The 17,180-nt window shown below is 37.4% G+C and overlaps 2 protein-coding genes across 13 annotated transcripts; one reads left to right on the top strand and one right to left on the bottom strand.

The window, feature by feature from the left end:
* Positions 1-329: 329 nt before the first annotated feature.
* Positions 330-9,053, bottom strand: LOC127797021 (uncharacterized). Of its 12 annotated transcripts, none has more exons than XM_052329470.1 (6): positions 8,634-9,052; positions 4,320-8,446; positions 4,035-4,077; positions 1,875-1,963; positions 1,482-1,498; positions 330-770 (listed from the first exon to the last, which is right to left on the bottom strand). In XM_052329470.1, the coding sequence occupies exon 2, from the start codon at positions 8,339-8,341 to the stop codon at positions 4,409-4,411; it is 3,933 nt and encodes a 1,310-aa protein (XP_052185430.1). In that variant the 5' UTR covers positions 8,342-8,446; positions 8,634-9,052; the 3' UTR covers positions 330-770; positions 1,482-1,498; positions 1,875-1,963; positions 4,035-4,077; positions 4,320-4,408. The 12 variants fall into 12 exon arrangements, with proteins under 12 accessions (XP_052185430.1, XP_052185425.1, XP_052185424.1 ...); XM_052329469.1 differs by lacking the exon at positions 330-770 and adding an exon at positions 971-1,262; XM_052329465.1 differs by having other exon boundaries at positions 1,482-1,963.
* Positions 9,054-10,376: 1,323 nt separating this feature from the next.
* Positions 10,377-14,713, top strand: LOC127796915 (putative respiratory burst oxidase homolog protein H). The gene is made up of 14 exons (XM_052329318.1): positions 10,377-10,713; positions 10,805-10,967; positions 11,069-11,117; positions 11,216-11,329; positions 11,418-12,224; positions 12,822-12,917; positions 13,025-13,140; positions 13,216-13,318; positions 13,577-13,633; positions 13,693-13,902; positions 14,023-14,133; positions 14,231-14,359; positions 14,442-14,520; positions 14,604-14,713. Exons 1-14 carry the CDS (start codon positions 10,377-10,379, stop codon positions 14,711-14,713), a joined length of 2,481 nt encoding a protein of 826 aa, XP_052185278.1.
* The last annotated feature ends 2,467 nt before the right edge of the window (positions 14,714-17,180 follow it).

Below are 17,180 nucleotides of genomic sequence, written 5' to 3'. Positions count from 1 at the left end.
GCTTCAGAATTTGAGATCTGGTCCCAATAGTCTTGCTTAGCAAAAGAAAGAAGAGCCTTCCGGCCTGCTTGGTGTTGGTGTTGGCGTGGGAGTGGGAGTTTTATGTGACAAGTTGGGCTCCATGGCTCTTTGGCTGAGTGTGAGAAACCTGTAGGGCCAACTTGCCCACATGGTTTGTATTCTCAACTCCCCAACTTGTTCTTGATTTCTTACTTGGGGCAAATAAATCCAATTAAAGAGTAAAATATAACTGAAGGTACATGTCACTAACCGGGCATGCCATATAAATTGAAGTCTAGGAGGAAACAAGTTCCAAGTGTACAAGCAGGTAGAGAGTATTAAGTTTGAAATACATTAAATATAATAGTTAACGGATTGAAATTTGGATGATGACAAACATCCACCAAGAAAAGAGCCACTAGCCACTTCTACTACAACCACATAATTGGAAGGCCAAAAAGAATGTGAAACCAATACAACCAAAGCACAAAGTTGCTCATCACCCTCGACCTATGCTGATGTAGGTTTATAATAATATTCCAGTGCATGACAGGCCGCCAGACACAAGCTCCAAAGACCGGACTATAAAAGCATACATCTTCCTCCATGAAAGGATACTGAACATATGCAATATATTTACAACTAAAGAAACATTATTTCAATTTCTCTCTGCTCAGTGATATCTGGAACCATAGTAAATCTAGAAAACAAAACCCTCGTCTTATAATAATGTCATGTAACACTAACTCCCAATGCGTAACACATTATCCCTGAATATTAGAAACATTAAACAATGTCAAGGAAAAGACTTCAAAAGTGCGTATATACACAATTTGACAAGATTTCAAGAATGCCTGAAGAAGATATATACAATTAAATATTGTTCAAATTTTGACAAGTTCCAAAAATGCAAGGAAGTACATAAGCATCAATAAGAAAAAAAAAAAAAAAACTTATTTCAACAAATAAATTCAGCCTTCATCTAACATATATATACACAATAAGCTGAGATTCCACAGCAGAGCAGAGTTTTCTTAATTCGGTGGCATAATGCACTGCATTTAAACATAACCTAAACATCTACTTTGACATTAAAGGAAAAACAACAAAATGGGATGCAAAATCATGAGAAATCAATTGGTCTTTCAGAACATTAAATTTGGGCCTTCCAAAGCTTACTATTATACAAACTTTTGGCGGATGCAGCTGCACTTCAAACTAATATACGAATACATCAAAGGATGGTAATGACCACATGGAGCCTGCCAAGTCATTAGTTACTTTGTCGGAAACCCAACCAATTGCGTGCCAAAAGACGGCAACATCTTTCACAGAAATGAATAAAGGATAAAGGGAAAATAAAGAAAGTTGGCATTCACTCAGAAAAAGAGAAGAAAACCACAGGAGAGTATTTCAGGAGAACTTCTTGTGCATGTAACATGAAAAGTTGCAGATGCAAAATCTTTAGGCCTTGCACATACCTTGTATACAAATATTCCTGACCAATAAAATGAAGCTTATGAGTTAATTTAAAACCTGAACCAACAGTGTTACATGTTTTTCAGCAGAAAATAAAATCTGTAGAGCATTGTTGATACAACAACCTAATTGAGTGCTTGATGGCAAAAAAGTAAAGTTTTTCTTTGGGGGTTAAGCAACACATTGACAAGGATAAAAGAAGTACAAAAGGACTGACAATAAAGATGAGAGAGTTGCAGTATTAATGGTATCAGGCCGAAGGAGTGCATGTAAAAAGCAAATAAAGATCCATAATCATTCTTCTAAAAAAATAATAACAATAAAATCTTGGTTATCTGTCATTTTTGAGCATCAGACTTCTTAGTTACTGAAATTAAAGAACTTCATAGCTCTACCTTACAAGCAACAGGAGCAGATATTAAATTTCTCCCATGATATAAATTTGCAAAGGGTCAACCCAAGTCTGCACTGTTTTCAATCCAACCTGAAAAAGAGAAGTGAAAAGGAAACTTATAGCAACTCCAATGATTTCCCAGCACAAAATTCTTTCAAATCTCATTGAGGCGGCCACGAACATGACACTAGGAGTCATTTTTGGGAGTGACATGCTTCATTGCACCACAAATGGATTAGAGCCATCAGTGCACAAGGAAAAATGCATGCAAGTCAAATTTTTTTTTTTTTGTAATTTCCATATAATCTCCTGCAGGAAACTCTTAAAGATGACCTGGGACATAGTGGTTTACAGAAGATATGGTCATAGATAGAGATAATTGAATAACTAGAATCCATGTAGCTAACATTTAGGCTTGTTACCAAGATTAGATTTCCAAGATAATCTCCTACTTTATCACCATGGTCAAGTAAAGGAGGGCCACCTCTTTATCGCACCATAGCTAGGAAGTTATGGAGGATTATTTGTTTATTTTTGGTGTTTACTTCATTGATGGATTTAGATTCTTGGATCACTGTTTCTTGAAGCATAGCCAGATACGTGCTAGGCAGTCCTCTTTCTTCATGTGACAGGTTACCAATTAGGGGAAGGAAACAAAAGCATTTCAAGTCAGAATGGAGCTTATTGCATTGTTTCTAAGTGTACATTTTTCATTTCCCTATCTTTGTGGTTGAGAGAGGATAATGCAATTTTGTCTTTATTCTATTGTGTAGTTGTTACATGTTTTTTCCTCTAGATAGATAGGGTATATTGTAGTTAATAATAAAGATCCATAAAGGAAACCTAATATTCTTCCTAAATTTAATTGAAGCCATTTTTTATAATTAAATTAATTGAAGCCAGTCTTTTCTATGACCTTACCTTTTTCATAAGAAAATATTCCCAGTTGTTTTCATAATCGATGGTTAAACCAACTTTCTCAGTACTCCCAATGCATGCCGCCATTGGAGTACCCCGGTTCCCAGTAAAACCAAGTTGTTGTCTCAATATTCCTAGAAACAGGTAATTTCTTACAATGGAATGCTGCTAAAGTAAATTAAACAAAACCAAAATTTACAATAAAGTTTACCTCCAAAAAATTACGGGCTCATTTGATTTTGTTAGTTTTCAGTTTAAGTTTCCAAATTTTTGTGTTTTGTTTTCGTTTTCAATTGGAAAAATGAAAATTGAATTTGTGGTTTGATTTTTGTTGTCATTTTCAAAATTTTGAAAACAACAGAAGAAAATGCCAGTTTGATAAAAGTCTCTTTGTGTTAATTTTTTTCTTCATATAGTGATAGAACTTTTATAAATCCATGTAATATAATTTTATTTCATATATATACATTAATTTATATTTTCAATTATTTTAAAAAATACATATTTTGAAAAGTTATTGAAGAAAATCAAGTTAGAAAAATGGAGGACACTGAAATGAACAAAACAAAGAAATAACAAATGGTGTTTCCATGTTTTGCCATTTCTTTTGCAAATGAGTTGATTTTTTCAGAAACAATATGCCCAGCCAAGCAGTGGTTTTTTGTGTTAATTTTTTTCTTCATATAGTGATAGAACTTTTATAAATCCATGTAATATAATTTTATTTCATATATATACATTAATTTATATTTTCAATTATTTTAAAAAATACATATTTTGAAAAGTTATTAAAGAAAATCAGGTTAGAAAAATGGAGGACACTGAAATGAACAAAACAAAGAAATAACAAATGGTGTTTCCATGTTTTGCCATTTCTTTTGCAAATGAGTTGATTTTTTCAGAAACAATATGCCCAGCCAAGCAGTGGTTTTTTGTTTCTTTATCCAAGATTTGAAAACAAACATAAAAAACTAGAAACAACAACAAAACCAAACAGGCCAGTCCATGAACCAGAAGTCCAAAAGCAAGCAGCTAAAAGCTGGCCACTACACATGCAAATCCAATCGAGACCAAAAATTTATAACCCTGGAAGCAAGGAATTTATGGTGCAATGGTTGTCTGAACAAGTTCAGGAGCTAATAATCTAAAATATGGACGAAGAAGCAGGCCAATTTTTCTTTCTTTGTTCTGCATTCTCAGTAGGTAGCTTAAAATCACCAACAAGTAATGAGTAATGACTAACCAAATACATTCGATGCCAAGCAATTCAATCAGTAAGCAGCTGCCTGCAACCATATAATTAATATTTAGAAGGTATTTTGAAGTCCCAACAGAAAATGAAATTGATGCATAAACAAAATAAATCTGAGCCAGAAAGCCAGGAGCATGGATATGCCCTCTCTCATTGTAACGAGTTCAGAAAAAGTGATGCAATTATTTATAACACAGAAAAGTTGACTTATTCCCTTGTATTAATAACACAACTGCAGGGCTGTCATGAAAAGGTGAGGAACTACTGAAAGCATACCTGGAGAATGAGGAAAAGCTTGTATTTATAAGTTCTGCTGGTGGTTCACTAAATCTTTGATCATCAAAATCTTCATTAGTGGAATTTTCTTATATAAGTTCCATTCTCTTATCCTCATCAATGCACTGTGACCCTACATCAAGATCAGAACTCAATCCAAACCCTGTTTGTTCACCGGCCTCATAATAAGCCACTGTCACTGTTCCCTTGTCGAATAGCTCGGCAGCGTCTCTCTTTTGCCTCTTCCATTTCTTTGTAGATGAAGTCCCATCATCCTCAAAATCTTCTTCTTCTCTTTCTCTGTGTAAATAAACCCACAATTTCTTTTCCCCATCAAACTGTACACAAGGATCACGTTCATAATGCAGACGGTCCAAGGCTCCACTAACAACTTGATTGACTTGGGCATCAGAGACATCTTCTTCTATATACTGTGAGTCTCTAATCAAAGTACAAACATCTGCTCTGGTACCAATACTTCCAGGCAACCTCGCAGCTGCATCCCTCACAAGACAAAGAATGGTCACATGAGGCGGTCGGTCACGTTTCAGCATAAAATGATCACGAGCTTTTGATGTTGGCTTACCACCACCTCTTCTCAATGGAGCAACAACAGATTTTCTACCATCAGCAGCTGTGTAAGAAAAGGCCCGGTCAGGAATTAAATACCTGAGAACTTCCTCTTTGCGAAAATAAGTTCTCACTTCTTCAGAGCTTGTGTTGATGGTGCTTAAACTCTTCTGGGCTCTTAGGTCCCTGAATCTTTCTTTCTCATCCAAATTAAATTGCATTACTGACAATGGTGGGGCAGGAAGGCTTCCTATTTGTTGAAGGGTCTCTTGACTATTTTTAAGCCAATTAGCAAATGTGTCAACCAATTTCACAAGCATCTTGTGAGGAAGACCCCAAGCTTCAGGAGATGTCACTTCCTCAACAGCTTCAGGATCTGATGGACTCTGAGAAACTGGTCCAACCCAGGACCAACTTCTGGTAGATTTCTCATAGGATACAAGTGGCTTCCATCCTTTTGCTCCTAAAGGTGCTGTTTTAGATGACAATATTTTCAGAACTCCTCTGACTAAATCCTGAAGTGGTTCTTGAGTTTCGAGAATACAAGGATCTCCAGGATTTGACCTCACAAGGCTGACAATTTCTTGAACAGTAAGAGAAGGGACACTAAGCTGCACAGAATACTCTGATTTGTCTCCCAAGTTCTCATGAAAGTGGACACCATCTGTCCCTCCCTGCTTTCTATCTTGCTCCTCCCCGAGTTTCTGCCTTTCATCATTCTTATCAATATGCTTTCCAACCTCTAAAGGATCTTCTGGAAGCATAGTTATCATTGCCATATGAACTGCTGAAAGAAGATGTATAATGGAGAATGAGAAGCCAGTATGCACAGTAGGTGTAATAAGAGTAAACGGCTTTTTCTGCAAACTATATTCTAGCTTGACATCTGCTGGTCCCACTTCTGCAACAGGTTGCTCAAAAGTTTCCATCTCAAAAGTAACAGAGTAATCCTCCACTTTCCTTTTTCTCCAATTCTTTGAAGAAGTCATATCATCAAGTAGTTGCTGAGGGGTAGAATACATGTAATTATTATCATCCTCCTCATCACAATTCTCATCTTCCTTCATTTTCCACTTCTTTTCCAATGATAAGGGGACAATTCTTTCGTAATAATCATCTTGACGTGCTTCCCTGACTTCACCTTTCTTCCGCAATCTACCACTAACTCCATCATCCTCAGCTGATTGATGTGTTTCAAGTGAACCCTCCTCATCATCAACAGTATAATTATTCAAATAACTTGACTGATGGACAGAATAGACACGTCCATGTTCCCCTTTCTGTCTTCTCTCTGCATGGTTGGCCTTCGATGAGGATATGTGAAATATTTCTGTGTCTCCACCTCGTAACTGGTCATAATTCCCAAACTCATATATTTGTCTCTGATTGTCATCCCCATTTAACCTACCAGAGAGATAGCCATCTTCCAATGGTTTAGCAGCAGAATTTTGTATTTGACCAATATCATCATGCATCTTAGCTTTTTTCTTTGCTTTCAAAGAGTAGCTTTCTCCCAAAGCTGTATGGGGATGTTCATCAGGATCAGCCATCTTCCCAGAGTGAGAAAACCCATCAAGAGACCCAGCATCATTCTCTTTATCTTTATTAAATTTTTTAGACCTTTTAGGCCTTGGACCAGATCTCATGAAAGAACCACGGACTCTCTGGGGGTAAGCCTGCTTGCTCCCCATCAAAGGACTGTCATCCTCATTTTCATGGAGTTGCTCTGACGAGTCTGATTCTGTTTCCTCACCTTTGCCATATGTTCTACTGCCCCTTTGTGCAGCTGCCTCTTGGCCTCCATTCTGCATAAAAGTTGCTCTGGCCCTCCCCTGTGACAACTTGGCTCCATACTCATACTGAGACAACCTATCATTAACATTAATATCAGCATACTTTCTCTCCATCTTCCCCTTCTCACTTTTAACATTTAAAGCACCATATTTAAAGGTTGAATCAACAGAGAAAGATTCTCCTTGTGCTTTACTTTTCCAAACTGGTTCACTTAACTCTTTTTGATTTCCTTTCCTTTGCGACAAATTCTGAGCCCTGATTTTCCCATATCTCATCTGTTCTTCAAATGGAAATTGCATAACATTCTCTGAGTACTTGACCTTTTTTCTGGAATCATAGGAAATTCTTGCATTAGATGGTTTTGTAGTCAAGAGTTTAATATCAGATAATTTATTCACTGTGCTGCTGCTGCCATAATCATGTAAATCATTATCCATTGACCCAGGCAAACCCATGAACTCGTTGACAAGATATTTATTGGCTCTCATGCCTTGATGCCTTTTTCTTGTCTTAAAAGCAACATTTTTTTCACTAGCACTGACTCGAGAGGAGTTTTGATCTCCCCGGACAGCCACTTCATACATTTTCTCTTCAGCATCATCATCTCCTCTTGCATGACCTCTCATCTGGATTGCATCCCCTAAACCATAACCCATTGCCTTATTTTTCCGAGGAAGAACTGCCAGTGTTGAACCATTTGAACCTAGTCTCATTCCTATATCATAGTGAACAGAAGGAAAGCGAGTGACTTTTTCTTTTGAAGAGGAAGTTTTTGATCCAGCAGACCTCAATTTTCCTTTCAGGGTCTGCTTTCCAAATTTTCCCTGTTCAAAGGGCATTTGCTTCCCATGGGAAGGATGTTTCAAGGTTGAACCTGCCCCATGTGCAGAATGATGACCCGTTCTCAGTGCATGTTTCCAATCCTTCAGCATTTTATTCCACAAATCTTCCCCCGCTTCATCTCTTCCTGAGGAGTCCGTTTCGAACTCTTCCATATTTTCATACATTAAACTCTTCTGACTTTTCATTATGTTTAATACACGAAGCTTCTCTTCAATGCTGTATCCCCTACAACTAAGCCAAGCATTTTTCATCTGATGAAGATTATTGACCATAGAGTTTTGAAAGTTATGAAGAAAGTGATAGTGCTGGCATCTCTGAAAAGAAATTAAACCCTGTCGATACAGAGCAACTCTCGGCTCGTACAGTCCCCCCTTCAACATATCAAACAGATTGGTGATGGGACTACCAAAGTGCAGATTGGAACCTGTAAAGAGCTCTTTCAGAGTTCGCATGAAGGTCTCTTGATCCATATCAGGAAGATATCCTGTGAGACTAAGTCTTTCTTCCTCACTCAAACATTCATTCCAAACATCCATGGACAATATATTGTCCAAGCTCGGAAGATCATACAACTCGAATGGTATACAAGTAGTCTGATCCCCAACTTGACAAAACTCTTCCCCAACTTCCCCCAATTCCAACAAATCGAAGTCATCTGATCCTGCTCCTGAATCAAAGTCATCAAACTGGTCGTCATCTGAATCAACTAAACAACTCTGCCTCTGGAGCTCATCACGCCCACTCAACATACTCTTCCTAGATGAAAACTCCGAATCAAACCTCAAAACCTTAAAGCAATTCCTGCCAATCGCCATTCAACATAACCGCCACAACCGAACACACAAAAAATCAACAGAAAGAGGAACTCCCAATATACACCTTTTTTCGCTACTCTCGAACTTGAATTCCCACCGGACACCCTAAAAGACCAAACATTACGAACAAGGAAACGACCGCTCAATACACAATAAAAAACGCAATTCATACACAAATAATCCAATAATTTAAATGGGCCAAATGTAAAAAATAAAGTTTATTACAGAGTACAAATGTCAAAACAAACAAATAAATAAAGGCAAAGTGATTGAAATTGGATTGAGATATTACCTCTGAAGAGGAGAAGAAATTTAGAGGCGAGGAGCCGAATTCCAGGTGAGAGAAATTGTTGTTTGCTCTGACTCTGAGAGAGAGAGAGAGAGAGAGAGAGAGAGAGAGAGAAAGGCGCCTCTAGTTATTAGTCTCTGGAAACCCTAGAGAGAGAAGAAGAGGAGGAGGCGGCAGTGAGTATATGTGGCGGGTTGCAGGCCAAGGACGGAGACGACGGAGACGTGTAGAGGTGTGAGACGTCCGATTTGATGGGTGGATTTTACAAGAAGAAACCAACATACAGAGAAAGAGAGAACATATGTTTATGTGGGTGTGCAGAGAGAGAGAGAGAGAGAGAGAGAGAGAGAAGAGAGGAGTGAGAGTGAAGACAGACACAGAGAGAGACGGCAAGTCGAGGGAGAAGCGTTGCAGAGATTGACGGGTTTGGGGTCGGGTGGGTCCAGTCTATTGGCTTTTCCGTTTTCCGGCAATTAGATCCGACCCGCTACTGATTTGAGTGGGTTCCGGGCTGTTATAACTTTTTTTTTTTTTGGTTGTTGATAAAATTCACTTCACAAGTTTGTTATAAATACAGAACCCCCTCTTTTTTTGAAAAATACTGAAAACATCCCCTCTTTCCTTATCTCTCTCTCTCTCTTTCAAGATCCAAACTTTTCTCTCCCCCATTCTTTTCTTCATCTAAAGCAATGATGGATGGTGACTTCCTTTCATCTTTATCCTCTCTTTCCTTCTCTCCTCGCTCTCATTGAATAAGACTAAATTTAAATGAATCTAGTTATCTTTTTTTTTTTTTTAATAATTTAAATTTAGTAAAAATTAAACCTAAAATTCATTGTTTTATTGTTGGTATTCTTAAAATAATAATATTTTTATATAAAAAAAAGTAAAATACAAAATTTTAATAAAGTTCATTTTAAAACTTCATATTTAATATTTTAATTATTTCACAAAAACATTAGCTTCAGCTTTAATCATTTTTTTTTTTTGACGAGCTTTATAGTGAGTCAATTTAGGAAGTCTAATTTTTCATATAAACAACAGGAGCTATTACTATCTCTAAAAAAGTTGTTTATTTTTAATTTTTAAAATCACGCAATTTTATGTAAAAAAAAGTCTCGATTTAATTTAATCTGGCATATTTGAAAAGCAATCTTGGTATACTAAAATAGAATGACCCTATATCGTGCAATTGATGATATTTTTATAGCAATTGATGATATTTTTATAATTGTGAATTATTTTCATAAATATGTTTAAATGTAAAAAAATTGTGTGTGTGTGTGTGTGTGTATATATATATATACTTGATTGTGTGTAACGAGTCAAACAAGAATCAAGTATGAGGATTTAATTGCAAAAATTATACATAGATAATTAAGAATTTAAGAGACAAAATAAACCACCAATTTCTTGACAAAAATAGCTTTCGCTGCCGCACAATTCATGTAACAGTTGAGCCTAATAACAACATTGGTCAAACATTAGTCAAACAGATGATCCGGCAATCTGATTAAGACTCTTAGGAAACTGCTAAAACAAGCAGGTGAAGCTCAGAAATGGCTTGTTTCCTATTTTTAGGAAACTGCTAAAACTAAAACTAACTGAGCCCTGGCAATTCTTGGACCGTTACATCTGTCCCTATTCCCACTCTCTCGCAACCCTTGTGGCTTTGTCTTAACCTGATTTCTGCATTCTCTGCTTTCTCCTATTTGCCTGGATGAAGAAAATATTATCATGTGGCCAATGGACAGCGGGAATTCCAACAATGAGGAGCCACGGACATGGAATTACCAGAGCATTGCAAGTGATCAGCAGGTGCAAGTTCCCATCGACGATGAAAGGCCAAGCACACTGCCAAAAGATCCAAGTGTTAGCAAGAGGAATGGATTACCACCTCGTCCGGTGCCTCAAATGGGAAGGATGCAATCAGGGGCTGCAAGAGGGATCAAAAGCTTAAGGTTCCTGGACAGGGTGACCACTGGCAAGGAAGGCGATGCCTGGAGGCCTATTCAGAGGCGCTTCAACACAATGGCAGTCAATGGCGGGAAGCTCCCCAGAGATAAATTTGGAGTCTGCATTGGTATTCATATGAATCTTCCCTGTGAATGTGCTTTTCTTGTTTTCCTGGAAAATTGAAATGAAATTCCAGAGTTTCAACATATTGTTCAAAGGGATGGGAGACAGCAAGGAATTTGCAGCGGAGTTGTTTGATACCTTGGCAAGACGCAGGAAGATCGATGCAACAAATGGCATAACTCTGGATGAATTAAAAGACTTCTGGCAAGACATGTCAAATCCGTCCCTGGATGCACGGCTTCAGGTCTTCTTTGACATGTAAGGAGCTCTCCGTCGATCTTCTTCTCTTCCCGGTCTTTCTTTTACTATTAAAATAACAAATGCAAGTTAGCCTAAGCATATTGGTAAAAATTTTCAAGGTGTGATAAGAATGGTGACGGGAAGTTATCTGAGGAGGAGGTTACAGAGGTAAGTGAACTGACCTTGTGAATTCTCTTTTTCTGTCATCATCTTCTTCATTTTTCCATGTTTAAAAGCAAAACCGGCTCAAACTTGCCATTATCAAGGTGATTGCCATGAGTGCCTCTGCAAATAAGCTGTCAAATCTTAAGAAAAACGCCTCAACTTATGCAGCTTTAATCATGGAAGAGCTTGATCCTGATCACTTGGGATATATCGAGGTAAGGTAGGTTGTGGTCGGAGCTCTCATTCTTCAACTTTCCGCCAGCTATTTAGAATTCTTAACACCCTAATGTTTGTCCTAAACAGATGTGGCAACTTGAAAGTCTACTAAGAGGAATGGTGAGCTCTGACGACAGTAGGAAAATAACCAATAGAACAGAAACACTTGCGAAGACAATGATTCCTAAGCAATATAGAAGCCCAGCTAGTAAATTCATGTCTACAGCTGTAGAACAAATCCATGAGAACTGGAGGAAAATATGGGTTCTCACATGGTGGTTAGCCATAAACCTTATCCTCTTCAGTTGGAAGTTTAATGTATCCATGCATAAACCAGCATTCCCAATCCTGGGTTATTGTCTATGCTTTGCCAAGGGTGCTGCTGAGCCTCTGAAATTCAACATGGCTCTCATTCTCCTTCCTGTTTGCAGAAGCACTCTCACAAAGCTCAGAGAAACATTCCTTGGCACCTTTATTCCCTTTGACGACAACATAAACTTCCACAAGATAATTGCACTTGCCATCGCAATAGAAACTTTCATTCATACCCTGGCGCATGTAGGTTGTAATTATCCAAGAATATCATCTTGCCCTGAAAATGAATTCACACCAGTTCTTGGACCGGCCTTCAGTTACAAGAAACCCAGTTACACGGACTTGATTCAAACTATTCCAGGCATGACAGGCATTTTGATGGACATTCTCATGATTTTCACCTTCATGCTGGCAACGCATTCATTCAGGAGAAATGTGATCAAATTGCCATGGCCTCTCCACCATTTGGCAGGGTTTAATTCATTCTGGTATGCACACCATTTGCATGTCATTGTGTACGTCCTCTTGATCATGCATGGTTACTTCTTAGCCCTAACCAATGAGTGGTACAAGAAGACGGTAAGTCTGCTTAGACTACTTTCCTTTTTATGTATTTTTTGCTAAATTGCTTAGACTACTTTTCAGTTAAACATAAAAAAGCCCCTCCTCCCCTCCCTCACCCCCCCCCCTCCCGCCCCATTACATGCCACTGATTGGTTTAGTATACACGGATTACATGCTAATGCAACAATTTTGAACTCATAAAAGTTTCTAATAAAAAACATAGTCAAAATCAGTCACTATTGAAGTTGCCAGCAACAAACTGCCATAAGTTTCCTGAAATTTCACATCATCAATCATTAATTCCAAGTAATAAAATTTTATCTGCTTCTAAATTTCCCCTAACCACAAGTTTTCCAAAAGAACTAAAATGTAACCTTCCAGCCAAAGTGCATGTCTACTTTAGGAATGCATTCCATATTTCCTCAACCAAATCAATCTTAATCTTAAAACAAAACTTTACCACAGGTGTCAATACATATGCACACACAGAGTATCTACATGCCAGGAGCCATGCACTGATGACCCTTGATTAGTTCCAACAATTCTGAAGTTTGAATATGATTAGAGGCCAAAAATCAAACTCTGGTGAGATAATACTTGTTTCCTCTGCAGACATGGATGTATCTTGTGATCCCTATGCTTATCTATGCTAGTGAGAGAGTTCTAACATCATTTTACGATCTCAATTACAGCGTCGACATCATCAAGGTTGTAATTAGCAACTTACACACACATGCACACACACACGCACATATATATATTTTTCTTAAAAATCAATAGGAATAATTAACCTAACCAACTACGTGAGAATGCAGGCTGTGATATACACAGGAAATGTTCTGGCAATATACATGACCAAACCCCTGGAATTTAAGTACAAAAGTGGAATGTACATATTTGTTAAGTGTCCAGACATAGCAAGTTTTGAATGGTAAGAATGAAAAAGTAGCAATGTCATTCGGCAAATATTTTCTGAATCTCCTCTAAAACTACAAACCTGTTACAGGCATCCCTTCTCTATAACTTCTGCACCTGGAGATGACTACTTAAGTGTTCACATCCGAACATTAGGAGACTGGACTACAGAGCTTAAAAACAGATTTGCACAGGTGATTTTCATTTATTAGTTCTACATAAATGCCTTAAAACAGCTACTTTAATATGGCACACCCAGGTACTATGTAACAAGGAAACAAATAAGAGCCATATTTTTCAACTCCTTTTTAATAATTATAGGCAATTCATGTTATTCCAGAATCAGTCTTTCCTAAAATCTATTGATTCCTATCGTGCTTTCTATTATTTTTCTATGTCTTCTGTTCCTCCCTTGTTCCTTTTCTGTCCTGCATTATAAAACATAAATGCAGGTCTGGGAACCTCCAACTACGCAACCAAGAATTGGAAGTATAAGACAGCAAACTAAAGTTGGTCCAAAATTGGATTATCTGAAGGCAAGGTGAATAACATTTGCATTGTGCTGGAGTCAAGCTTTTATCTGGCACCATATCTAAAAGCTCTTCCATCTTGTGGCAGCTTTCCAAAGATCCTCATTAAGGGACCTTTTGGAGCACCAGCTCAAGACTACAAGAAGTATGACATTCTTTTTCTCATTGGTCTTGGAATTGGAGCCACCCCAATGATAAGCATCATCAAAGATATTCTGAACCATATGAAACTAAGAGACACTAAAATGGTGAGTTAAGAACTAATAATTATAACTATGTTAACAAAAACTAGGATATGCACAAACTAAGCAAAAAAGTGGAATTCAAACTTAATTATGCAGGACACGGCTGATGGTCAATCTTTTGAGGGAAACCGTAGAGGTCCTGGAAGAGCTTATTTCTATTGGGTGACGAGGGAACAAGCCTCCTTTGAATGGTTCAAAGGTGTCATGGATGATGTTGCAGAGTACGACCGTGATGTGAGTTTGAAAAACAACAACAGTTGAACTTGCTTTTTTCACTCCGTTATTAATAAAATAAATCATATTGGTTGTTGTTCTACTTCGAATATTGCAGAACTTGATAGAAATGCACAACTACTTGACTAGTGTGTATGAAGAAGGAGATGCAAGATCTGCACTAGTTGGCATGGTGCAGTCACTGCAGCATGCTAAAAATGGAGTAGATATTGTCTCAGAAAGCCGGGTATTTCCCAGTGTCAGAGTTACAAATCATTTAATTGGTGTCATTTTTACCTCTTTTCTAAGTTATAAATTTTTCTTGATAGATAAGAACACATTTTGCAAGACCCAACTGGAGAAAAGTGTTCTCCCATTTGGCAGCCACGCACCAATCCTCACGAATTGGTCAGACAAAAAATAAAAACAAAATTTTAATATAAATAATTTCTAGTGCATTCTTTTGGTTGGTCTCACACTGTGCATTGCAGGTGTATTCTACTGTGGAAGTGCAACACTTACCAAACAACTAAGGGAGCTTTGCCACGAATTCAGCCTAAACACGTCAACACGTTTCCAATTTCACAAGGAGAATTTCTAGAGTAGGAGTTACATCTAACAAGTTTGTAGACCAGAGTTAAAATTTATAAACACTTCTTTTAGTGACTGTTACAGTAGGGGACTAAAAGAACTACACAAAGAGTAATTATAGATGATTATTGAAAAAGATTAATCGTAGATTAGAACTTTCTTACAATATTGCTTAACCTTGCTAATATACTCCTCATTTTTAACCTGTACGTAGAATTTACTTTTTGCTCTTGCAAATAAGTTTCTGAGTTAAGATGTTAACTTTGATGTTCACTAACTTGCGGCCTATGAAATTTGTGGAAGTACTATCTTTGTCAAAGTGATGGAACGATTTAAGGGACAAAGCCTCAACCAAGGTATCAATGGGGGAGTGTTTAACCTTCCATTGAAGCAAGCGACGGAGGAATCATCTTCACTCTAGCTGATGGTGATGGTAAGGCACTGCACACATTTATTAGGTTGAGGCAGTGCTTTCTCAAGGACTGGCTCAAGAAAGCATAAACTGCGCTCAGGCCACCTCAAAAGGCTGGCTTGCAGTTTTCCATGACCTAATGCAAGCTGAGGTGCTATATATGTTGTATGTATTTGTTATGCCATGTGGGATAGTAAAGAATTTGGTGTGGAATATTTTCTTTGAGCAATAAAATAATAAACCAATAAGAAAAAGAGAAATATGATAAAAATTGATAACAAGTGAGATGATAAAGCAGAAGATCAAATTTTTTGCTGGAGGTTAATTTGGAAATTCTGTTGACCTCAAACAAAGGCAAAAAACTTTGCATTCATGATTACAGAAACACATAATAGGACAGAGAAGACAATCAGTGACAAGAAATTGAGTGTGTTCCTTATGTTTTTTTTCTTTTTTTCTTTCTTGGGGTTAGGTGGGGGGGAGCGGGGGAACTGCACAGGTTGTATTGGTCATTAACACATCTCACAAGGCTAATGCTGCAAACAAAAAGGTTGTACCAAATATTTGCACAAAACAATGTGGCTCTTTGTTTCAAAAATTTCGTTGTCTGATCATTCTTAAGCCTTTTCTCCATGGCTTTCTTTTGTAAGGATAGACTTGTTATTCTCCCCAACATCTCTTGTTTGAAAATGGACTTCTACTATTACTAGCACTAGCACTAGCAGTGAGAGGCACACACAGACAAACTCTCTCTCTCTCTCCCATTTCTTTTGTTTCTCCCTTCCTCTCCCATTACGTATATCGTTGAGGCAGTTACTTTAACTAGTGACTACCATTATTTTCTGTATGATATGCATTTCCACATTTAACCACAAGTAGTTTCAAAATAAAATTAAAATTTTCAGAAGACAAGTTTCACCGAGAGACAGCAACATCATCATTCAAATTGTGAGACAGTCGACAAAAGGGGAACAGCAAATTAGTTTTCTCACCCTATATAGTAGTTTAACTAGTGTTGATTGTGCACCCATTCCCTTGCATATAGATGAAAGCCATTTGAGTACAGAGGATGCAAAGATTCAAACAACTGATTGTAAATGAGATGGGGGAAACAGACAAAAGACGAATTTCATTATCAAACTTTTTCTTCAGATCTTTGATTTCTCAGGGCCTAGGAGAATTAATTAATAAGTCCACCCCATCCAACATAGCGACACATTTTTGAATTAAACAACAGCTAAGAAACAAAATGGCCAATAATCCAAGGCTGGTCACTTGTAAGAAATTGCAGATTGCAGGCTAATCTGGGAGTAAATTAGTCCATGCATTATCATTCCAGATGAAACTGAAGTTTGTGGAACGCTGATGAGAAGCACATTCGACGGAAACTAACAGCATTACGCAGAAGTTTAAGTAGCCAGAGCAAACAGAACAACGCCCAAGAAAACAGGACAACCGTAAGTACAAATCGGTAGAAGTTAGATTTAGAAATGTTTACCTGCAATGGTGATTGAACTTGAAGCATTTGTGGAATGGAAAGGTGTTGAATTAATGCACTTTCTAAAATGATATAATTGAAGAAGAAAAATCTTAGAATAGTCTATAATAGAAGAAAAAAAATTAAAAAGTATCGCTTGAAGGAGATGGATATTTGGATGGACTAGTTTAGAAAAAAGTAAAAAAAAAGAAAGATTGTAAACTCACTTGGAAAGTCGGTGGTGGAGCCTATATACATATATATATATATATATGCTTGAAGAGTTCAACATATTTATAAAAAAAGAACTAAAATCTAATTTTGTCCAAAGCTTCGTACACGCAAGCAATCATTTTCTAATGAACCTATTTCAAAAAACCATTAGTAGTATTGTTGTTGTCAAAATATAACAATTAAAATTTGTGATGTAGGGTCCATTTGAGCTTGTTATCGGGTGAGGTTCAGTTGCCGTAAGAAAAGTTGCCTTCAAAGGAGTTTGCCGCTAGGATGCTCGCTGCAAGGATTTTGCCATAATGTTCTGCCACAAGGTTTTGCCACTAGCTCTTTCGCCACAAGGTTTCGCTACTA

This window comes from Diospyros lotus, chromosome 3 (genome assembly GCF_014633365.1).
Source record: "Diospyros lotus cultivar Yz01 chromosome 3, ASM1463336v1, whole genome shotgun sequence".
Lineage (NCBI taxonomy): Eukaryota > Viridiplantae > Streptophyta > Magnoliopsida > Ericales > Ebenaceae > Diospyros > Diospyros lotus.
This window is presented reverse-complemented; position numbering and strand designations above follow the sequence as displayed.